The 26,067-nt window shown below is 44.1% G+C and overlaps 2 protein-coding genes across 2 annotated transcripts in view; one reads left to right on the forward strand and one right to left on the reverse strand.

The window, feature by feature from the left end:
- DNAH8 (dynein axonemal heavy chain 8) overlaps window positions 1-26,067 on the reverse strand; it is a 329,590-nt gene that overhangs the window by 153,276 nt on the left and 150,247 nt on the right. The gene's annotated exons all lie outside the window — the stretch shown is intronic.
- The window catches only part of LOC142760337 (pancreatic triacylglycerol lipase-like), a 37,296-nt gene continuing 14,469 nt past the window's right edge, over window positions 3,241-26,067 (forward strand). The window contains exons 1-7 of the mRNA XM_075863496.1: window positions 3,241-3,289; window positions 11,074-11,237; window positions 11,970-12,092; window positions 12,172-12,306; window positions 13,318-13,426; window positions 15,926-16,045; window positions 16,157-16,276. Coding sequence (XP_075719611.1) covers window positions 3,241-3,289; window positions 11,074-11,237; window positions 11,970-12,092; window positions 12,172-12,306; window positions 13,318-13,426; window positions 15,926-16,045; window positions 16,157-16,276 — 820 coding nt within the window. The remainder of the gene's footprint in view (window positions 3,290-11,073; window positions 11,238-11,969; window positions 12,093-12,171; window positions 12,307-13,317; window positions 13,427-15,925; window positions 16,046-16,156; window positions 16,277-26,067) is intronic.

Raw genomic sequence — 26,067 nt, forward strand, 5'->3', positions numbered from 1 at the left:
ATTTATTAATTTCCTGTTGATTATATAGCACCAACATCTTCCACAGAGCTGCACAGAGCTTGCTTTCACTCACATCAGTCCCTGTCCCTAATAGGAACTCACAAACTAATTTCCGTATCTCAGACACTGGGTTCATTTCACAGACAGCTAAACACTGAGCCCCCGTGCTGCTAACCACTGAGTCACCGTGCAGCTAACCACTGAGTCACCATGCAGCTAAACACTGAGTCACCGAGCAGCTAACCACTGAGTCACCGAGCAGCTAACCACTGAGTCACCGTGCAGCTAATCACTCAGTCACCGTGCAGCTAACCACTGAGTCACCGTGCTGCTAACCACTGAGCCTCCGTGCGGCTAACCACAGAGTCACCGTGCAGATAACCACTGAGTCACCGTGCAGCTAACCACTGAGTCACCGTGCAGCTAAACACTGAGTCACCGTGCAGCTAACCACTGAGTCACCATGCAGCTAACCACTGAGTCACCGTGCAGCTAAACACTGAGTCACCGTGCTGCTAAACACTGAGCCCCCGTGCGGCTAACCACTGAGTCACCGTGCAGCTAACCACTGAGTCACCGTGCAGCTAACCACTGAGTCACCGTGCAGCTAACCACTGAGTCACCGTGCAGCTAACCACTGAGTCACCGTGCAGCTAACCACTGAGTCACCGTGCAGCTAAACACTGAGTCACCGTGCTGCTAAACACTGAGCCCCCGTGCGGCTAACCACAGAGTCACCATGCAACTAACCACTTAGTCACCGTGCAGCTAACTACTGAGTCACCGTGCTGCTAACCACTGAGCCCCTGTGCTGCCAACCACTGAGCCATCGTGCTGCTAACCACTGAGCCACCGTGCTGCTAACCACTGAGCCACCGTGCTGCTAACTACTGAGCCCCCGTGCTGCCAACCACTGAGCCCCCGTGCTGCTAACCACTGAGCCCCCGTGCTGCTAACCACTGAGCCCCCGGGCTGCTAACCACTGAGCCCCCGTGCTGCCAACCACTGAGCCCCCGTGCTGCTAACCACTGAGCCCCCGTGCTGCTAACCACTGAGCCCCCGTGCTGCTAACCACTGAGCCCCCGTGCTGCTAACCACTGAGCACCTCTGATACTAACCACTGAACCCCTGTGCTGCCAACCACTGAGCCATCGTGCTGCTAACCACTGAGCCACCGTGCTGCTAACCACTGAGCCACCGTGCTGCTAACTACTGAGCCCCCGTGCTGCCAACCACTGAGCCCCCGTGCTGCTAACCACTGAGCCCCCGTGCTGCTAACCACTGAGCCCCCGGGCTGCTAACCACTGAGCCCCCGTGCTGCTAACCACTGAGCCCCCGTGCTGCTAACCACTGAGCCCCCGTGCTGCTAACCACTGAGCCCCTGTTCTACTAACCACTGAGCCACCGTGCTGCTAACCACTGAGCCCCTGTGCTGCTAACCACTGAGTCACCGTGCTGCTAAGCACTGAGCCCTTGTGCTGCTAACCACTGAGCCCCTGTGCTGCTAACCACTGAGCCCCCGTGCTGCTAACCACTGAGCCCCCGGGCTGCTAACCACTGAGCACCTCTGATACTAACCACTGAGCCCCAATGCTGCTAACCACTGAGCCCCTGTGCTGCTAACCACTGAGCCCCCGTGGTGCTAACCACTGAGCCTCCGTGCTGCTAACCACTGAGCACCTCTGATACTAACCACTGAGCCCCCGTGCTGCTAACCACTGAGCCCCCATTCTGCTAACCACTGAGCCCCCGTGCTGCTAACCATAGAGCCACCATGGTGCAAACTATTGAGCACCTGTGCCGCACGCCACTTAAAAAGGTGGGAGGGGCTTAGCGTTAGTGGGTGGTGCCGCACAGGCCTGATGAATTTACTACAATTTAACCCAGAAACTGGTGTCAATTATCGCGCAAATCTACTCCATCTCGTAGCTGAAGCAGATGTGACTTTCTGGCGCACAGGAGCCTCTTAATAAATGGGGCACATTTTACTCCAGCGCTGCTCGCATTAAGACTGGCGGATAAAACATCAGGCTTAATAAATTCATGCCCCCACCTTGTATCAATTCTTCAACATTTCCAAGATCTCTGCATGCTGTCAGTAATAGAAAGTGTTCTAGTTTTTATCTAGAGGCTGAAATCATGTTCTGACCTAGTTCTGCTCACAGCTGAGGTTTTGTTATAGTGTGTCCAGTCTGAACAATGCTTTGCAAGCTAAACACAGCAGCAGCAGCAGCACACATCTCTCTCCTGTCCTGATTTTTTTTTGTTACCATGTGTTAGCACAGGTAAAATGTTTCAGTCTGTAGTCCAGGCTGTTTATCTCACAGAGGATACGATTGTAACAAACCCTCAGCTGTGAGGAGTATTAGGTCTTTACGCATTTTCATTCTCTTTAAAACGGAAACCTGCCGGAATGGTGACGAACGGAAACCATTAGCAATGTTTCCGTCACCATTAATATCACTGGTGACGGAAACAGAAGCCGTGGTTTCATTCACTTTCCGCTGCGGGGTTCACCCGACGGAAACCTCCGACGGAACCCCGGAACGGAAAGCGAACGCTGATGTGAACAAGCCCCTAGGCCTCGTTTACATCCGTCCTTCTGTTCTGTTCATCCATTCCGTCAGAGGAACAGATGAACGAAAAGCCAAACGGAAACCACAGCTTCCGTGCATTGGCATTGATTTAATGGTAACGCTTCCGTTGCAAATGGTTTCCGTTTTGTAAGGTTGCCATTTTTTAGTGGAAACAATAGCGCAGTCAACGGCACTTTTGTTTCCGCTGAAAAATCAGAAACCTTATAAAACGGAAACAAACGGAAACCATTTGCAACGGAAGCGTTACCATTAAATCAATGCCAATGCACGGAAGCTGTGGTTTCAGTTTATCTGTTCCTCTGACGGAATGGATGAACGGAAACCCCAAACGGAACCCGACGCCGATGTGAACGAGGCCTAAACAATAATGGCCCCGTTCACTGACAGCAAGCATAATCTTGAAATTGTGAGGAAGTCAAAGTCTATAAGAAAGTTGGAGAAGTTTTTATTATACGTGATTACGATTTATTGACATAAAGACGAAACTCCTTTCATCTTCACCAATACTTTGCGCCCGGTCATGAAATGTCGCACATGAATGATTAGATATAATATATTGTACAATAAAACACCACTCACGAAAACCGGCTCAGCAGCGCCCCCCACTGACACCTCTGTAAAATGTATATATCTTAATTCACAGATGATTGCCGTTTTACTGCCGATCGTCTTTCTGGTGGGAGCTGTGAAAGGTAAGAAACCACTGATGTATCTATGTATTTTATATGATGTTCTGCAGATCCCAAGAGAGGTCAGTGGTGTGATAATCTGCAGAAAAAAAAATCACTGTGTATCAGGAGGTAGAGGAGCAATGTTCTGCACATCGCTAGACAGGTAAGGGGTGTAATAATCTGCAGGATATATCACTATGTATCAGGAGGTAGAGGAGCAATGTTCTGCAGATCACTAGAGAGGTCAGTGGTGTAATAATCTGAAGGATATATCACTATGTATCTGTCAGGAGTTGGAGGAGCGATGTTCTGCAGATCTGTAGAGAGGTGAGTGGTGTAATAATCTGCAGGATATATCACTATGTATCTGTCAGGAGGTAGAGGAGCAATGTTCTGCAGATCTGTAGAGAGGTCAGTGGTGTAATAGTCTGCAGGATATATCACTATGTATCTGTCAGGAGGTAGAAGAGCAATGTTCTGCAGATCTGTAGAGAGGACAGTGGTGTAATAATCTGCAGGATATATCACTATGTATCTGTCAGGAGGTGGAGGAGCAATGTTCTGCAGATCTGTAGAGAGGTCAGTGGTGTAATAATCTGCAGGATATATCACTATGTATCTGTCAGGAGGTGGAGGAGCAATGTTCTGCAGATCTGTAGAGAGGTCAGTGGTGTAATAATCTGCAGGATATATCACTATGTATCTGTCAGGAGGTGGAGGAGCAATGTTCTGCAGATCTGTAGAGAGGACAGTGGTGTAATAATCTGCAGGATATATCACTATGTATCTGTCAGGAGGTGGAGGAGCAATGTTCTGCAGATCTGTAGAGAGGTCAGTGGTGTAATAATCTGCAGGATATATCACTATGTATCTGTCAGGAGGTAGAGGAGCAATGTTCTGCAGATCTGTAGAGAGGTCAGTGGTGTAATAATCTGCAGGATATATCACTATGTATCTGTCAGGAGGTAGAGGAGCGATGTTCTGCAGATCTGTAGAGAGGTCAGTGGTGTAATAATCTGCAGGATATATCACTATGTATCTGTCAGGAGGTAGAGGAGCAATGTTCTGCAGATCTGTAGAGAGGTCAGTGGTGTAATAATCTGCAGGATATATCACTATGTATCAGGAGGTAGAGGAGCAATGTTCTGCAGATCTGTAGAGAGGACAGTGGTGTAATAATCTGCAGGATATATCACTATGTATCTGTCAGGAGGTAGAGGAGCAATGTTCTGCAGATCTGTAGAGAGGTCAGTGGTGTAATAGTCTGCAGGATATATCACTATGTATCTGTCAGGAGGTAGAGGAGCAATGTTCTGCAGATCTGTAGAGAGGTCAGTGGTGTAATAATCTGCAGGATATATCACTGTATCTGTCAGGAGGTAGAGGAGCAATGTTCTGCAGATCTGTAGAGAGGTCAGTGGTGTAATAATCTGCAGGATATATCACTGTATCTGTCAGGAGGTAGAGGAGCAATGTTCTGCAGATCTGTAGAGAGGTCAGTGGTGTAATAATCTGCAGGATATATCACTATGTATCTGTCAGGAGGTAGAGGAGCAATGTTCTGCAGATCTGTAGAGAGGTCAGTGGTGTAATAGTCTGCAGGATATATCACTATGTATCTGTCAGGAGGAAGAGGAGCAATGTTCTGCAGATCTGTAGAGAGGTCAGTGGTATAATAGTCTGCAGGATATATCACTATGTATCTGTCAGGAGGTAGAGGAGCGATGTTCTGCAGATCTGTAGAGAGGTCAGTGGTGTAATAATCTGCAGGATATAGCACTATGTATCTGTCAGGAGGTAGAGGAGCAATGTTCTGCAGATCTGTAGAGAGGTCAGTGGTGTAATAATCTGCAGGATATATCACTATGTATCTGTCAGGAGGTAGAGGAGCAATGCTCTGCAGATCTCTAGAGGGGTCAGTGGTGTAATAATCTGCAGGATATATCACTATGTATCTGTCAGGAGGTGGAGGAGCAATGTTCTGCAGATCTGTAGAGAGGTCAGTGGTGTAATAGTCTGCAGGATATATCACTGTATCTGTCAGGAGGTAGAGGAGCAATGTTCTGCAGATCTGTAGAGAGGTCAGTAGTGTAATAATCTGCAGGATATAGCACTATGTATCTGTCAGGAGGTGGAGGAGCAATGTTCTGCAGATCTGTAGAGAGGTCAGTGGTGTAATAATCTGCAGCATATATCACTATGTATCTGTCAGGAGGTAGAGGAGCAATGTTCTGCAGATCTGTAGAGAGGTCAGTGGTGTAATAATCTGCAGGATATATCACTATGTATCTGTCAGGAGGTAGAGGAGCAATGTTCTGCAGATCTGTAGAGAGGTCAGTGGTGTAATAATCTGCAGGATATATCACTGTGTATCTGTCAGGAGGTAGAGGAGCGATGTTCTGCAGATCTGTAGAGAGGTCAGTGGTGTAATAATCTGCAGAATATATCACTATGTATCTGTCAGGAGGTAGAGGAGCAATGTTCTGCAGATCTGTAGAGAGGTCAGTGGTGTAATAATCTGCAGGATATATCACTATGTATCTGTCAGGAGGTAGAGGAGCAATGTTCTGCAGATCTGTAGAGTGGTCAGTGGTGTAATAATCTGCAGGATAAATCACTATGTATCTGTCAGGAGGTAGAGGAGCGATGTTCTGCAGATCTGTAGAGAGGTCAGTGGTGTAATAGTCTGCAGGATATATCACTGTATCTGTCAGGAGGTAGAGGAGCAATGTTCTGCAGATCTGTAGAGAGGTCAGTGGTGTAATAATCTGCAGGATATATCACTATGTATCTGTCAGGAGGTAGAGGAGCAATGTTCTGCAGATCTGTAGAGTGGTCAGTGGTGTAATAATCTGCAGGATAAATCACTATGTATCTGTCAGGAGGTAGAGGAGCGATGTTCTGCAGATCTGTAGAGAGGTCAGTAGTGTAATAATCTGCAGGATATAGCACTATGTATCTGTCAGGAGGTGGAGGAGCAATGTTCTGCAGATCTGTAGAGAGGTCAGTGGTGTAATAATCTGCAGGATATATCACTATGTATATGTCAGGAGGTAGAGGAGCGATGTTCTGCAGATCTGTAGAGAGGTCAGTGGTGTAATAATCTGCAGGATATATCACTGTGTATCTGTCAGGAGGTAGAGGAGCGATGTTCTGCAGATCTGTAGAGAGGTCAGTGGTGTAATAATCTGCAGGATATATCACTATGTATATGTCAGGAGGTAGAGGAGCAATGTTCTGCAGATCTGTAGAGGGGTCAGTGGTGTAATAATCTGCAGGATATATCACTATGTATCTGTCAGGAGGTAGAGGAGCGATGTTCTGCAGATCTCTAGAGAGGTCAGTGGTGTAATAATCTGCAGGATATATCACTATGTATCTGTCAGGAGGTAGAGGAGCAATGTTCTGCAGATCTGTAGAGAGGTCAGTGGTGTAATAATCTGCAGGATATATCACTATGTATCTGTCAGGAGGTAGAGGAGCAATGTTCTGCAGATCTGTAGAGAGGTCAGTGGTGTAATAATCTGCAGGATATATCACTATGTATCTGTCAGGAGGTAGAGGAGCAATGTTCTGCAGATCTGTAGAGAGGTCAGTGGTGTAATAGTCTGCAGGATATATCACTATGTATCTGTCAGGAGGTAGAGGAGCAATGTTCTGCAGATCTCTAGAGAGGTCAGTGGTGTAATAATCTGCAGCATATATCACTATGTATCTGTCAGGAGGTAGAGGAGCAATGTTCTGCAGATCTGTAGAGAGGTCAGTGGTGTAATAATCTGAAGGATATATCACTATGTATCTGTCAGGAGTTGGAGGAGCGATGTTCTGCAGATCTGTAGAGAGGTCAGTGGTGTAATACTCTGCAGGATATATCACTATGTATCTGTCAGGAGGTAGAGGAGCAATGTTCTGCAGATCTGTAGAGGAGGTCAGTGGTGTAATAATCTGCAGGATATATCACTATGTATCTGTCAGGAGGTAGAGGAGCAATGTTCTGCAGATCTGTAGAGAGGTCAGTGGTGTAATAATCTGCAGGATATATCACTATGTATCTGTCATGAGGTGGAGGAGCAATGTTCTGCAGATCTGTAGAGGAGGTCAGTGGTGTAATAATCTGCAGGATATATCACTATGTATCTGTCAGGAGGTAGAGGAGCAATGTTCTGCAGATCTGTAGAGAGGTCAGTGGTGTAATAATCTGCAGGATATATCACTATGCATCTGTCAGGAGGTGGAGGAGCGATGTTCTGCAGATCTGTAGAGAGGTCAGTGGTGTAATAATCTGCAGGATATATCACTATGTATATGTCAGGAGGTAGAGGAGAGATGTTCTGCAGATCTGTAGAGATGACAGTGGTGTAATAATCTGCAGGATATATCACTATGTATCTGTCAGGAGGTGGAGGAGCAATGTTCTGCAGATCTGTAGAGAGGTCAGTGGTGTAATAATCTGCAGGATATATCACTATGCATCTGTCAGGAGGTGGAGGAGCGATGTTCTGCAGATCTGTAGAGAGGTCAGTGGTGTAATAATCTGCAGGATATATCACTATGTATCTGTCAGGAGGTAGAGGAGCAATGTTCTGCAGATCTGTAGAGAGGTCAGTGGTGTAATAATCTGCAGGATATATCACTATGTATCTGTCAGGAGGTGGAGGAGCAATGTTCTGCAGATCTGTAGAGTGGACAGTGGTGTAATAATCTGCAGGATATATCACTATGTATCTGTCAGGAGGTAGAGGAGCAATGTTCTGCAGATCTGTAGAGAGGACAGTGGTGTAATAATCTGCAGGATATATCACTATGTATCTGTCAGGAGGTAGAGGAGCGATGTTCTGCAGATCTGTAGAGAGGTCAGTGGTGTAATAATCTGCAGGATATATCACTATGTATCTGTCAGGAGGTGGAGGAGCAATGTTCTGCAGATCTGTAGAGTGGACAGTGGTGTAATAATCTGCAGGATATATCACTATGTATCTGTCAGGAGGTAGAGGAGCAATGTTCTGCAGATCTGTAGAGAGGTCAGTGGTGTAATCTGCAGAATATATCACTATGTATCTGTCAGGAGGTAGAGGAGCAATGTTCTGCAGATCTGTAGAGGGGTCAGTGGTGTAATAATCTGCAGGATATATCACTATTTATCTGTCAGGAGGTGGAGGAGCAATGTTCTGCAGATCTGTAGAGGGGTCAGTGGTGTAATAATCTGCAGGATATATCACTATGTATCTGTCAGGAGGTAGAGGAGCGATGTTCTGCAGATTTGTAGAGTGGACAGTGGTGTAATAATCTGAAGGATATATCACTATGTATCTGTCAGGAAGTAGAGGAGCAATGTTCTGCAGATCTCTAGAGGTCAGTGGTGTAATAATCTGCAGGATATATCACTATGTATCTGTTAGGAGGTAGAGGAGCAATGTTCTGCAGATCTGTAGAGTGGTGTAATAATCTGCAGGATATATCACTATGTATCTGTCAGGAGGTAGAGGAGCAATGTTCTGCAGATCTAGAGAGGACAGTGGTGTAATAATCTGCAGGATATATCACTATGTATCTGTCAGGAGGTAGAGGAGCAATGTTCTGCAGATCTGTAGAGAGGTCAGTTGTGTAATAATCTGCAGGATATATCACTATGTATCTGTCAGGAGGTAGAGGAGCAATGTTCTGCAGATCTGTAGAGAGGTCAGTGGTGTAATAATCTGCAGGATATATCACTATGTATCTGTCAGGAGGTAGAGGAGCGATGTTCTGCAGATCTGTAGAGAGGTCAGTGGTGTAATAATCTGCAGGATATATCACTATGTATCTGTCAGGAGGTGGAGGAGCAATGTTCTGCAGATCTGTAGAGTGGACAGTGGTGTAATAATCTGCAGGATATATCACTATGTATCTGTCAGGAGGTAGAGGAGCAATGTTCTGCAGATCTGTAGAGAGGTCAGTGGTGTAATAATCTGCAGGATATATCACTATGTATCTGTCAGGAGGTGGAGGAGCAATGTTCTGCAGATCTGTAGAGGTCAGTGGTGTAATAATCTGCAGGATATATCACTATGTATCTGTCAGGAGGTAGAGGAGCAATGTTCTGCAGATCTGTAGAGAGGTCAGTGGTGTAATCTGCAGAATATATCACTATGTATCTGTCAGGAGGTAGAGGAGCAATGTTCTGCAGATCTGTAGAGAGGTCAGTGGTGTAATAGTCTGCAGGATATATCACTATGTATCTGTCAGGAGGTAGAGGAGCAATGTTCTGCAGATCTGTAGAGAGGTCAGTGGTGTAATAATCTGCAGGATATATCACTATGTATCTGTCAGGAGGTAGAGGAGCAATGTTCTGCAGATCTGTAGAGAGGTCAGTGGTGTAATAGTCTGCAGGATATATCACTATGTATCTGTCAGGAGGTAGAGGAGCAATGTTCTGCAGATCTGTAGAGAGGTCAGTGGTGTAATAGTCTGCAGGATATATCACTATGTATCTGTCAGGAGGTAGAGGAGCAATGTTCTGCAGATCTGTAGAGAGGTCAGTGGTGTAATAATCTGCAGGATATATCACTATGTATCTGTCAGGCAGTGGAGGAGCGATGTTCTGCAGAACTGTAGAGAGGTCAGTGGTGTAATAATCTGCAGGATATATCACTATGTATCTGTCAGGAGGTAGAGGAGCAATGTTCTGCAGATCTGTAGAGGGGTCAGTGGTGTAATAATCTGCAGGATATATCACTATGTATCTGTCAGGAGGTGGAGGAGCAATGTTCTGCAGATCTGTAGAGGGGTCAGTGGTGTAATAATCTGCAGGATATATCACTATGTATCTGTCAGGAGGTAGAGGAGCGATGTTCTGCAGATCTCTAGAGAGGTCAGTGGTGTAATAATCTGCAGGATATATCACTATGTATCTGTCAGGAGGTAGAGGAGCAATGTTCTGCAGATCTGTAGAGAGGTCAGTGGTGTAATAGTCTGCAGGATATATCACTATGTATCTGTCAGGAGGTGGAGGAGCAATGTTCTGCAGATCTCTAGAGAGGTCAGTGGTGTAATAATCTGCAGGATATATCACTATGTATCTGTCAGGAGGTAGAGGAGCAATGTTCTGCAGATCTGTAGAGTGGACAGTGGTGTAATAATCTGCAGGATATATCACTATGTATCTGTCAGGAGGTAGAGGAGCAATGTTCTGCAGATCTAGAGAGGACAGTGGTGTAATAATCTGCAGGATATATCACTATGTATCTGTCAGGAAGTAGAGGAGCAATGTTCTGCAGATCTGTAGAGAGGTCAGTGGTGTAATAATCTGCAGGATATATCACTATGTATCTGTCAGGAGGTAGAGGAGCGATGTTCTGCAGATCTGTAGAGGTCAGTGGTGTAATAATCTGCAGGATATATCACTATGTATCTGTCAGGAGGTGGAGGAGCAATGTTCTGCAGATCTGTAGAGAGGTCAGTGGTGTAATAATCTGCAGGATATATCACTATGTATCTGTCAGGAGGTAGAGGAGCGATGTTCTGCAGATCTGTAGAGGAGGTCAGTGGTGTAATAATCTGCAGGATATATCACTATGTATCTGTCAGGAGGTGGAGGAGCAATGTTCTGCAGATCTGTAGAGAGGTCAGTGGTGTAATAATTTGCAGGATATATCACTATGTATCTGTCAGGAGGTGGAGGAGCAATGTTCTGCAGATCTGTAGAGAGGTCAGTGGTGTAATAATCTGCAGGATATATCACTATGTATCTGTCAGGAGGTAGAGGGCACAGTGATGTTCTGCAGAGGTGAGTGGTGTAATAGTCTGCCTCTTGTGTCCCCCTGCAGGCGGGGAGGTCTGTTACTCCAGGATCGGGTGTTTCACAGACAATGTTCCTTGGTCCGGGACCCTCGAGCGGCCGATCTATAAGCTGCCGTGGTCTCCAGAGAAGATCAATGTTCGGTTCTTGCTCTACACAAAATCAAACCCCAACAACTTCCAGGAAAGTAAAGTGGAGGAATCTACATGAAGTGTAAACTGTGACGGCAGCGGAACCTCCCGCTGCACATCCCGAGCTAGAAAGAAACGGGATATTAGTTGGTTACGAGGGTTTATTCACGGCGCCGCTCCTATCACATTATACAAGTGGCGACTACTGACACCCCCGTCATCATACCCGTCATCATACCCGTCCTCGCCCCCGTCATCATACCCGTCCTCACACCTGTCCTCACCCCCGTCTTCACACTTGTCCTCACACCCATCATCACATTATATAAGTGGCGACTACTGATATCCCCGTCCTCGCTCCCGTCCTCACACCTGTCCTCACACTTGTCCTCACACCCGTCATCACATTATAAAAGTGGCGACTACTGACATCCCCGTCCTCACACTTGTCTTCGCACCCGTCCTCACACCCGTTCTCGATCCTGTCCTCACACCCATCCTCACAACCATCCTCACACTTGTCCTCGCCCCCGCACTATCCTCACACTTGTCCTCGTCAGCACCCTTGTCCTCGCCCCCGTCCTCACCCTTGTCCTCGCCCCCGTCCCGTCCTCACCCCCGTCCTCACACTTGTCCCCACCCTTGTCCTCGCCCCCATCCTCACCCTTGTCCTCGCCCCCGTCCCGTCCTCACCCCCGTCCTCACACTTGTCCTCACCCCCGTCCTCATCGATGTTGCCTCTGGCTGCTCATTGGTCGCTGTCACCTGAATTATCCGTTATCATTTGCAGGAGGTGAACGCCATCAACCCCTCGACCATCTCAGCCTCGAACTTCAGGACGAGCAGAAAGACGCGGTTCATCATCCATGGCTTCATTGATAAAGGGGAGGAGGGCTGGCTGACGAACATGTGTAAGGTGCGTGTCCTGCTCTCGCTGCACGCATGTAGTCGGGTCGCTGCGGCGCTCTCACACGTCTCTTCTCTGCTGCTTCCAGGCCATGTTACAGGTGGAGGACGTGAACTGTTTCAGCATCGACTGGAGCGGCGGCTCGCGGACTCTGTTCACTCAGGCAGCCAATAACATCCGAGTGGTGGGGGCAGAAGTCGCCTATTTCATCGATGTTCTCTCGGTAGGTGGTTCATGGTGGAGAACAATGACTGGCAGAGGTAGAGACTGTGCCATTGTTATGGGGCCAAAAGATGGGGGATTGGAGGGCTGTGAATTAAATGCCACAACTACCGTAACTGAAGAGTAGTGCGATTCCGGCAGTTTAACCCCTTAGAAGCTGCGGTCAGGCTTACACCATACTCCGTATACCAAGGCATTATATCTGTGATCAGAAGACGGCGTTGTGAAGTTCCTAGCGGGCAAAAAAAAAAAAAAGAATCAAAAAATGAAAACAGTTAAATAAAGTTTATGAATAAAAAAAGATCACAGTAAAAATAAAACCACTTTTTTTTTCCATAAAACGTGGATTGATTTAGAAAAAGTGGAAAAAACAAAAACAAATCGACACATATAAAGTATCGCTGTGATCGCAACGACTCGAACAATGAAGTTAACACATTCATTAAACTGCTGGGGGCGTGAAAAAGAAAAACGCAAAAAACAACGTTTTACACCCCCCCAAAAAATGAATAAAAGTTAATCAATGAAGTCCCATTTACCCCAAAATATGCCGTGTGAACATACCCGTAGAAATGCGACAGTGAAAAAACTGAACATAGTGTGTGCTCATTAATGCCCAAAAAGGCCTGGCCATTAAGGGGTTAGTGTTAGGTGAAGGGACCCTAAAAGGGAGACACTTAACGGGGTCATCCAGGCTCAGAATAACATCACTGTTGTCTTCCAGAACAGAGCCACTCCTGTCCATGGGGGGGGGGGGTGTCTGGTATTAAAGTGCATGTGGCTAAGCTGCAATACCGCACACAACCTTTGGACAGGTGTGGCGCTGTTTTTGAATGAAAGCAGCCATGTTTTCCTATTCCTGGACATAGATCGTGCATAGATTGTCCACGGTCGGTCCCTCCCCATAAATCACGTGGTATCTCCGGAACGTTCCCCTGCACTCCCCGGAGCAGTCGCTGGGGCTGTAATATCGGGATTATTGCTCATTAATAATTATTTTCATGTTTTTCAGAGTAACTTCGGCTACTCTCCAGCGAATGTCCACGTCATCGGCCACAGTCTGGGGGCTCACGCGGCCGGAGAGGTCGGGAAGAGGAGGCGCGGAATTGGCAGAATAACTGGTGGGTTTAAAATGAGGATAAAAAAATGTATCTTCAGTGACTTACAAAAAAGTCTAAAAAGTTCCCGTCATCCGGGGTGAAATAAAGGGCCGGGACACGCTGAAAGATAACCACTCCTATTCCATGTATAAGGAAAACTTTCTAATAGACCTTGTGTTTGACAATATTTACAAGATCTATGCTTGCAGACAGTGAATGGAAATAACCATTATTTACATACAGAGACTGAAACCTGTGCAAATCTATTCCTGTTAAAGGTTTGTTACAATGTATCAGTCCAGGTAAACACAGCAGCAGCACAAATCCCTGCCCTGTCCTGGACTCCAGGCTGATGGCTGTTACCTGCACTGATACATTGTAACAAGCTGATTGGATCATTGCTTTAGGCCTCATTTACACGAGCGTGTGCGTTTTGCGCGCGCAAAAAACGCTGCGTTTTCCGCGCGCAAAAGGCACTTGACAGCTGCGTGTGTCATCCGTGTATGATGCGCGGCTGCGTGATTTTCGCGCAGCCGCCATCATAGAGATGAGGCTAGTCGACGCCCGTCACTGTCCAAGGTGCTGAAAGAGCTAACTGATCGGCAGTAACTCTTTCAGCACCCTCGACAGTGAATGCCGAACACAATATACACCAACCTGTGAATAAAAAAAGACGTTCATACTTACCAAGAACTTCCTGCTTCCCCCAGTCCGGGCTCCCGGCCGTTGCCTTGGTGACGCGTCCCTCTCTTGTCATCCGGCCCCACCTCCCAGGATGACGCCGCAGTCCATGAGACCGCTGCAGCCTGTGATTGGCTGCAGCCTGTGCTTGGCCTGTGATTGGCTGCAGCTGTCACTTGGACTTAACTGTCATCCCGGGAGGTCGGACCGGAGTTATCGGTAAGTCAGAACGTCTTTTTTTTTTTACAGGTTCATGGATTTTCGGAGCGGAAGTCACTGTCCATGGTGCTGAACCAGTTTAACGCTTTCAGCACCGTGGGCAGTGACTGTCTCCTGACGTCGCGTACCCGAACATTTTTTACCGGTTTCGGTCAAAACGAGTTTGGCCGAACCCGGTGAAGTTCGGGGCGCTCATCTCGAATTTGACACTCCGTTTGGATGTTTGTAAACAGAAAAGCACGTGGTGCTTTTCTGTTTACATTCAGGAGTTTGACAGCTCTTGCGCGAATCACGCAGTTCGCACGGAAGTGCTTCCGTGCGGCATGCGTGGTTTTCACGCACCCATTGACTTCAATGGGTGCGTGAGTGCGCGAAAAACGCACGATTATAGAACATGTCGTGAGTTTTTTTCTGCGCACACGCGCTGAGCGCAATTCACGCATCGTCTAAACTGCCCCATTGACTAATATAGGTGCGTACGACATGCGTGCAAAGCACGCGCGTCGCACGCGCGTATATTACGTTCGTGTAAATGAGGCCTTATTCTGACATCTACACCTGCATCCCGGACTGTCCAGAATCCCTTCATCTCCTCTAATAGTGACCTGTAATCCCACATCTCTGACGCTCTCTTCTCTCATGTGACCTGTAATCCCACATCTCTGACGCTCTCTTCTCTCATGTGACCTGTAATCCCATATCTCTGACGCTCTCTTCTCTCATGTAACCTGTAATCCCACATCTCTGACGCTCTCTTCTCTCATGTGACCTGTAATCCCATATCTCTGACACTCTCTTCTCTCATGTGACCTGTAATCCCACATCTCTGACGCTCTCTTCTCTCATGTGACCTGTAATCCCACATCTCTGACGCTCTCTTCTCTCATGTGACCTGTAATCCCACATCTCTGACGCTCTCTTCTCTCATGTGACCTGTAATCCCACATCTCTGACGCTCTCTTCTCTCATGTGACCTGTAATCCCACATCTCTGACGCTCTCTTCTCTCATGTTACCTGTAATCCCACATCTCTGACGCTCTCTTCTCTCATGTGACCTGTAATCCCACATCTCTGACGCTCTCTTCTCTCATGTGACCTGTAATCCCACATCTCTGACGCTCTCTTCTCTCATGTGACCTGTAATCCCACATCTCTGACGCTCTCTTCTCTCATGTGACCTGTAATCCCACATCTCTGACACTCTTCTCTCATGTGACCTGAAATCCCACATCTCTGACGCTCTCCTCTCTCATGTGACCTGTAATCCCACATCTCTTACGCTCTCTTCTCTCATGTGACCTGTAATCCCATATCTCTGACACTCTCTTCTCTCATGTGACCTGTAATCCCACATCTCTGACGCTCTCTTCTCTCATGTGACCTGTAATCCCACATCTCTGACGCTCTCTTCTCTCATGTGACCTGTAATCCCACATCTCTGACGCTCTCTTCTCTCATGTGACCTGTAATCCCACATCTCTGACGCTCTCCTCTCTCATGTGACCTGTAATCCCATATCTCTGACGCTCTCCTCTCTCATGTGACCTGTAATCCCACATCTCTGACGCTCTCCTCTCTCATGTGACCTGTAATCTGACTGTCTCTATTTGCACACACAGGACTGGATCCCGCTGAACCATACTTCCAGGGAACCCCCATTGAGGTGAGGCTGGACCCCTCAGACGCCTCGTTTGTTGATGCCATTCACACAGATGGTGCCCCGATGATCCCTAATATAGGTGCGTATATTCCAGGAGGTGCTACACCTGAGGGTATAACTCCCATCCTCTGCATGAGACGCCTTCACCCGTCCTCCTGAGAGACTGATAGATAGAAGTCGTGTCTTCCAGGTTTAGGAATGAGTCAGCAGGTCGGTCACCTGGACTTCTTCCCAAATGGCGGAGAGGAAATGCCGGGATGTAGGAAGAACGCGCTCTCCCAGATCATAGACCTTGATGGAATCTGGCAAGGTAACAAATCAGAAATCTGCAGAGACAGGACATACAGGGGGCGACTCAAATGTCTGGAGCCACCCACATATATAAATATATACTGTACAGATAATGTAGTGGTGTCACCTGCAGTCCTACGTAACACCACAGACAACACATTGATAACTCTCTGAGTACAGATAATGTAGTAGTGTTACCTGCAGTCCTATGTAACACCACAGATAACACAGTGATAACTCTCTGAGTACAGATAATGTAGTAGTGTTACCTGCAGTCCTATGTAACACCACAGATAACACAGTGATAACTCTCTGAGTACAGATAATGTAGTAGTGTTACCTGCAGTCCTATGTAACACCACAGATAACACAGTGATAACTCTCTGAGTACAGATAATGTAGTAGATGTTACCTGCAGTCCTATGTAACACCACAGATAACACAGTGATAACTCTCTGAGTACAGATAATGTAGTAGATGTTACCTGCAGTCCTATGTAACACCACAGATAACACAGTGATAACTCTCTGATTACAGATAATGTAGTAGATGTTACCTGCAGTCCTATGTAACACCACAGATAACACAGTGATAACTCTCTGATTACAGATAATGTAGTAGATGTCACCTGCAGTCCTATGTAACACCACAGATAACACAGTGATAACTCTCTGATTACAGATAATGTAGTAGATGTTACCTGCAGTCCTATGTAACACCACAGATAACACAGTGATAACTCTCTGATTACAGATAATGTAGTAGATGTCACCTGCAGTCCTATGTAACACCACAGATAACACAGTGATAACTCTCTGATTACAGATAATGTAGTAGATGTTACCTGCAGTCCTATGTAACACCACAGACAACACAGTGATAACTCCCTGAGTACAGATAATGTAGTAGATGTTACCTGCAGTCCTATGTAACACCACAGATAACACAATGATAACTCTCTGATTACAGATAATGTAGTAGATGTTACCTGCAGTCCTATGTAACACCACAGATAACACAGTGATAACTCCCTGATTACAGATAATGTAGTATTGTTACCTGCAGTCCTATGTAACACCACAGACAACACAGTGATAACTCCCTGAGTACAGATAATGTAGTAGATGTTACCTGCAGTCCTATGTAACACCACAGATAACACAGTGATAACTCTCTGAGTACAGATAATGCAGTAGATGTTACCTGCAGTCCTATGTAACACCACAGATAACAAGGTGATAACTCTCTGAGTACAGATAATGTAGTAGATGTCACCTGCAGTCCTATGTAACACCACAGATAACACAGTGATAACTCTCTGAGTACAGATAATGTGGTAGATGTTACCTGCAGTCCTATGTAACACCACAGATAACACAGTGATAACTCTCTGAGTACAGATAATGTAGTAGTGTTACCTGTAGTCCTATGTAACACCACAGATAACACAGTGATAACTCTCTGGGTACAGATAATGTAGTAGTGTTACCTGCAGTCCTATGTAACACCACAGATAACACAGTCATAACTCTCTAATTACAGATAATGTAGTAGATGTTACCTGCAGTCCTATGTAACACCACATATAACACAGTGATATCTCTCTGATTACAGATAATGTAGTAGATGTTTCCTGCAGTCCTATGTAACACCACAGATAACACAGTGCTAACTCTCTGATTACAGATAATGTAGTAGTGTTACCTGCAGTCCTATGTAACACCACAGATCACACAGTGATAACTCTCTGATTACAGATAATGTAGATGTTACCTGCAGTCCTATGTAACACCACATATAACACAGTGATAACTCTCTGAGTACAGATAATGTAGGGGATGTTACCTGCAGTCCTATGTAATACCACAGATAACACAGTGATAAATCTCGAGTACAGATAATGTAGTAGATGTTACCTGCAGTCCTATGTAACACCACAGATGACACAGTGATAACTCTCTGAGTACAGATAATTTAGGGGATGTTACCTGCAGTCCTATGTAATACCACAGATAACACAGTGATAAATCTCGAGTACAGATAATGTAGTAGTGTTACCTGCAGTCCTATGTAACACCACAGATAACACAGTGATAACTCTCTGATTACAGATAATGTAGTAGATGTTACCTGCAGTCCTATGTAACACCACAGATAACAGTGATAACTCCCTGATTACAGATAATGTAGTAAATGTTACCTGCAGTCCTATGTAACACCACAGATAACACAGTGATAACTCTCTGAGTACAGATAATGTAGTAGATCTTACCTGCAGTCCTATGTAACACCACAGATAACACAGTGATAACTCTCTGAGTTCAGATAATGTAGTAGATGTGACCTGCAGTCCTATGTAACACCACAGATAACACAGTGATAAGTCTCTGAGTACAGATAATATAGTAGATGTTACCTGCAGTCCTATGTAACACCACAGATAACACAGTGATAACTCTCTGATTACAGATAATGTAGTAGATGTCACCTGCAGTCCTATGTAAGACCACAGATAACACAGTGATAACTCTCTGATTACAGATAATGTAGTAGATGTTACCTGCAGTCCTATGTAACACCACAGATAACACAGTGATAACTCTCTGATTACAGATAATGTAGTAGATGTCACCTGCAGTCCTATGTAACACCACAGATAACACAGTGATAACTCTCTGATTACAGATAATGTAGTAGATGTTACCTGCAGTCCTATGTAACACCACAGATAACACAGTGATAACTCCCTGATTACAGATAATGTAGTATTGTTACCTGCAGTCCTATGTAACACCACAGACAACACAGTGATAACTGCCTGAGTACAGATAATGTAGTAGATGTTACCTGCAGTCCTATGTAACACCACAGATAACACAGTGATAACTCTCTGAGTACAGATAATGTAGTGTTACCTGCAGTCCTATGTAACACCACAGATAACACAGTGATAGCTCTCTGATTACAGATAATGTAGTGTTACCTGCAGTCCTATGTAACACCACAGACAACACAGTGATAACTCTCTGAGTACAGATAATGTAGTGTTACCTGCAGTCCTATGTAACACCACAGATAACACAGTGATAACTCTCTGAGTACAGATAATGTAGTAGATGTCACCTGCAGTCCTATGTAACACCACAGATAACACAGTGATAACTCTCTGAGTACAGATAATGTAGTAGTGTTACCTGCAGTCCTATGTAACACCACAGATAACACAGTGATAACTCTCTGAGTACAGATAATGTAGTAGTGTTACCTGCAGTCCTATGTAACACCACAGATAACACAGTGATAACTCTCTGAGGACAGATAATGTAGTAGTGTTACCTGCAGTCCTATGTAACACTACAGATAACACACTGATAACTCTCTGAGTACAGATAATGTAGTAGATGTTACCTACAGTCCTATGTAACACCACAGATAACAGTGATAACTCTCTGAGCACAGATAATGTAGTGGATGTTACCTGCAGTCCTATGTAACACCACAGATTACAAGGTGATAACTCTCTGAGTACAGATAATGTGGTAGATGTTACCTGCAGTCCTATGTAACACCACAGATAACACAGTGATAACTCTCTGAGTACAGATAATGTAGTAGTGTTACCTGCAATCCTATGTAACACCACAGATAACACAGTGATAACTCTCTGGGTACAGATAATGTAGTAGTGTTACCTGCAGTCCTATGTAACACCACAGATAACACAGTCATAACTCTCTGAGTACAGATAATGTAGTAGATGTCACCTGCAGTCCTATGTAACACCACATATAACACAGTGATATCTCTCTGAATACAGATAATGTAGTAGATGTTTCCTGCAGTCCTATGTAACACCACAGATAACACAGTGCTAACTCTCTGATTACAGATAATGTAGTAGTGTTACCTGCAGTCCTATGTAACACCACAGATCACACAGTGATAACTCTCTGATTACAGATAATGTAGATGTTACCTGCAGTCCTATGTAACACCACATATAACACAGTGATAACTCTCTGAGTACAGATAATGTAGGGGATGTTACCTGCAGTCCTATGTAATACCACAGATAACACAGTGATAAATCTCGAGTACAGATAATGTAGTAGATGTTACCTGCAGTCCTATGTAACACCACAGATGACACAGTGATAACTCTCTGAGTACAGATAATTTAGGGGATGTTACCTGCAGTCCTATGTAATACCACAGATAACACAGTGATAAATCTCGAGTACAGATAATGTAGTAGTGTTACCTGCAGTCCTATGTAACACCACAGATAACACAGTGATAACTCTCTGATTACAGATAATGTAGTAGATGTTACCTGCAGTCCTATGTAACACCACAGATAACACAGTGATAACTCCCTGATTACAGATAATGTAGTAAATGTTACCTGCAGTCCTATGTAACACCACAGATAACACAGTGCTAACTCTCTGATTACAGATAATGTAGTAGTGTTACCTGCAGTCCTATGTAACACCACAGATAACACAGTGATAACTCCCTGATTACAGATAATGTAGTATTGTTACCTGCAGTCCTATGTAACACCACAGACAACACAGTGATAACTCCCTGAGTACAGATAATGTAGTAGATGTTACCTGCAGTCCTATGTAACACCACAGATAACACAGTGATAACTCTCTGAGTACAGATAATGCAGTAGATGTTACCTGCAGTCCTATGTAACACCACAGATAACACAGTGATAACTCTCTGATTACAGATAATGTAGTAGATGTTACCTGCAGTCCTATGTAACACCACAGATAACAGTGATAACTCCCTGATTACAGATAATGTAGTAAATGTTACCTGCAGTCCTATGTAACACCACAGATAACACAGTGATAACTCTCTGAGTACAGATAATGTAGTAGATCTTACCTGCAGTCCTATGTAACACCACAGATAACACAGTGATAACTCTCTGAGTTCAGATAATGTAGTAGATGTGACCTGCAGTCCTATGTAACACCACAGATAACACAGTGATAAGTCTCTGAGTACAGATAATATAGTAGATGTTACCTGCAGTCCTATGTAACACCACAGATAACACAGTGATAACTCTCTGATTACAGATAATGTAGTAGATGTCACCTGCAGTCCTATGTAAGACCACAGATAACACAGTGATAACTCTCTGATTACAGATAATGTAGTAGATGTTACCTGCAGTCCTATGTAACACCACAGATAACACAGTGATAACTCTCTGATTACAGATAATGTAGTAGATGTCACCTGCAGTCCTATGTAACACCACAGATAACACAGTGATAACTCTCTGATTACAGATAATGTAGTAGATGTTACCTGCAGTCCTATGTAACACCACAGACAACACAGTGATAACTCCCTGAGTACAGATAATGTAGTAGATGTTACCTGCAGTCCTATGTAACACCACAGATAACACAATGATAACTCTCTGATTACAGATAATGTAGTAGATGTTACCTGCAGTCCTATGTAACACCACAGATAACACAGTGATAACTCCCTGATTACAGATAATGTAGTATTGTTACCTGCAGTCCTATGTAACACCACAGACAACACAGTGATAACTGCCTGAGTACAGATAATGTAGTAGATGTTACCTGCAGTCCTATGTAACACCACAGATAACACAGTGATAACTCTCTGAGTACAGATAATGTAGTGTTACCTGCAGTCCTATGTAACACCACAGATAACACAGTGATAGCTCTCTGATTACAGATAATGTAGTGTTACCTGCAGTCCTATGTAACACCACAGACAACACAGTGATAACTCTCTGAGTACAGATAATGTAGTGTTACCTGCAGTCCTATGTAACACCACAGATAACACAGTGATAACTCTCTGAGTACAGATAATGTAGTAGATGTCACCTGCAGTCCTATGTAACACCACAGATAACACAGTGATAACTCTCTGAGTACAGATAATGTAGTAGTGTTACCTGCAGTCCTATGTAACACCACAGATAACACAGTGATAACTCTCTGAGTACAGATAATGTAGTAGTGTTACCTGCAGTCCTATGTAACACCACAGATAACACAGTGATAACTCTCTGAGGACAGATAATGTAGTAGTGTTACCTGCAGTCCTATGTAACACTACAGATAACACACTGATAACTCTCTGAGTACAGATAATGTAGTAGATGTTACCTACAGTCCTATGTAACACCACAGATAACAGTGATAACTCTCTGAGCACAGATAATGTAGTGGATGTTACCTGCAGTCCTATGTAACACCACAGATTACAAGGTGATAACTCTCTGAGTACAGATAATGTGGTAGATGTTACCTGCAGTCCTATGTAACACCACAGATAACACAGTGATAACTCTCTGAGTACAGATAATGTAGTAGTGTTACCTGCAATCCTATGTAACACCACAGATAACACAGTGATAACTCTCTGGGTACAGATAATGTAGTAGTGTTACCTGCAGTCCTATGTAACACCACAGATAACACAGTCATAACTCTCTGAGTACAGATAATGTAGTAGATGTCACCTGCAGTCCTATGTAACACCACATATAACACAGTGATATCTCTCTGAATACAGATAATGTAGTAGATGTTTCCTGCAGTCCTATGTAACACCACAGATAACACAGTGCTAACTCTCTGATTACAGATAATGTAGTAGTGTTACCTGCAGTCCTATGTAACACCACAGATCACACAGTGATAACTCTCTGATTACAGATAATGTAGATGTTACCTGCAGTCCTATGTAACACCACATATAACACAGTGATAACTCTCTGAGTACAGATAATGTAGGGGATGTTACCTGCAGTCCTATGTAATACCACAGATAACACAGTGATAAATCTCGAGTACAGATAATGTAGTAGATGTTACCTGCAGTCCTATGTAACACCACAGATGACACAGTGATAACTCTCTGAGTACAGATAATTTAGGGGATGTTACCTGCAGTCCTATGTAATACCACAGATAACACAGTGATAAATCTCGAGTACAGATAATGTAGTAGTGTTACCTGCAGTCCTATGTAACACCACAGATAACACAGTGATAACTCTCTGATTACAGATAATGTAGTAGATGTTACCTGCAGTCCTATGTAACACCACAGATAACACAGTGATAACTCCCTGATTACAGATAATGTAGTAAATGTTACCTGCAGTCCTATGTAACACCACAGATAACACAGTGCTAACTCTCTGATTACAGATAATGTAGTAGTGTTACCTGCAGTCCTATGTAACACCACAGATCACACAGTGATAACTCTCTGATTACAGATAATGTAGATGTTACCTGCAGTCCTATGTAACACCACATATAACACAGTGATAACTCTCTGAGTACAGATAATGTAGGGGATGTTACCTGCAGTCCTATGTAATACCACAGATAACACAGTGATAAATCTCGAGTACAGATAATGTAGTAGATGTTACCTGCAGTCCTATGTAACACCACAGATGACACAGTGATAACTCTCTGAGTACAGATAATTTAGGGGATGTTACCTGCAGTCCTATGTAATACCACAGATAACACAGTGATAAATCTCGAGTACAGATAATGTAGTAGTGTTACCTGCAGTCCTATGTAACACCACAGATAACACAGTGATAACTCTCTGATTACAGATAATGTAGTAGATGTTACCTGCAGTCCTATGTAACACCACAGATAACACAGTGATAACTCCCTGATTACAGATAATGTAGTAAATGTTACCTGCAGTCCTATGTAACACCACAGATAACACAGTGATAACTCTCTGAGTACAGATAATGTAGTAGTGTTACCTGCAGTCCTATGTAACACCACAGATAACACAGTGATGACTCTGAGTACAGATAATGTAATAGATGTTACCTGCAGTCCTATGTAACACCACAGATAACAGTGATAACTCTCTGAGTACAGATAATGTAGTAGATCTTACCTGCAGTCCTATGTAACACCACAGATAACACAGTGATAACTCTCTGAGTACAGATAATGTAGTAGATGTTACCTGCAGTCCTATGTAACACCACAGATAACACAGTGATAACTATCTGAGTACAGATAATGTAGTAGTGTTACCTGCAGTCCTATGTAACACCACAGATAACACAGTGATAACTCTCTGATTACAGATAATGTAGTAGATGTTACCTGCAGTCCTATGTAACACCACAGATAACACAGTGATAACTCTCTGATTACAGATAATGTAGTAGATGTTACCTGCAGTCCTATGTAACACCACAGATAACACAGTGATAACTCTCTGATTACAGATAATGTAGTAGATGTTACCTGCAGTCCTATGTAACACCACAGATAACACAGTGATGACTCTCTGAGTACAGATAATGTAGTAGTGTTACCTGCAGTCCTATGTAACACCACAGATAACACAGTGATAACTCTCTGATTACAGATAATATAGAAGATGTTTCCTGCAGTCCCATGTAACACCACAGATAACACAGTGATAACTCTCTGAGTACAGATAATGTAGTAGTGTTACCTGCAGTCCTATGTAACACCACAGATAACACAGTGATGACTCTCTGAGTACAGATAATGTAGTAGTGTTACCTGCAGTCCTATGTAACACCACAGATAACACACAGTGATAACTCTGAGTACAGATAATGTAGTAGTGTTACCTGTAGTCCTATGTAACACCACAGATAACACAGTGATAACTCTCTGATTACAGATAATGTAGTAGTGTTACCTGCAGTCCTATGTAACACCACAGATAACACTGATAACTCTCTCAGTACAGATAATGTAGTAGATGTTACCTGCAGTCCTATGTAACACCACATATAACACAGTGATAACTCTCTGAGTACAGATAATGTAGTAGATGTTACCTGCAGTCCTATGTAACACCACAGATAACACAGTGATAACTCTCTGATTACAGATAATGTAGTAGATGTTACCTGCAGTCCTATGTAACACCACAGATAACACAGTGATAAATCTCTGAGTACAGATAATGTAGATGTTACCTGCAGTCCTATGTAACACCACAGATAACACAGTGATAACTCTCTCAGTACAGATAATGTAGTAGATGTTACCTGCAGTCCTATGTAACACCACAGATAACACAGTGATAACTCTCTGATTACAGATAATGTAGTAGATGTTACCTGCAGTCCTATGTAACACCACAGTTAACACAGTGATAACTCCCTCAGTACAGATAATGTAGTAGTGTTACCTGCAGTCCTATGTAACACCACAGATAACACAGCGATAACTCTCCGAGTACAGATAATGTAGTAGATGTTACCTGCAGTCCTATGTAACACCACAGATAACACAGTGATAACTCTCTGAGTACAGATAATGTAGATGTTACCTGCAGTCCTATGTAACACCACAGATAACACAGTGATAACTCTCCGAGTACAGATAATGTAGTAGATGTTACCTGCAGTCCTATGTAACACCACAGATAACACAGTGATAACTCTCTGAGTACAGATAATGTAGTAGATGTTGCCTGCAGTCCTATGTAACACCACAGATAACACAGTGATGACTCTCTGAGTACAGATAATGTAGTAGTGTTACCTGCAGTCCTATGTAACACCACAGATAACACAGTGATAACTCTCTGATTACAGATAATATAGAAGATGTTTCCTGCAGTCCCATGTAACACCACAGATAACACAGTGATAACTCTCTGAGTACAGATAATGTAGTAGTGTTACCTGCAGTCCTATGTAACACCACAGATAACACAGTGATGACTCTCTGAGTACAGATAATGTAGTAG

This window comes from Rhinoderma darwinii, chromosome 4 (genome assembly GCF_050947455.1).
Source record: "Rhinoderma darwinii isolate aRhiDar2 chromosome 4, aRhiDar2.hap1, whole genome shotgun sequence".
NCBI classification, from domain to species: Eukaryota; Metazoa; Chordata; class Amphibia; order Anura; family Rhinodermatidae; genus Rhinoderma; species Rhinoderma darwinii.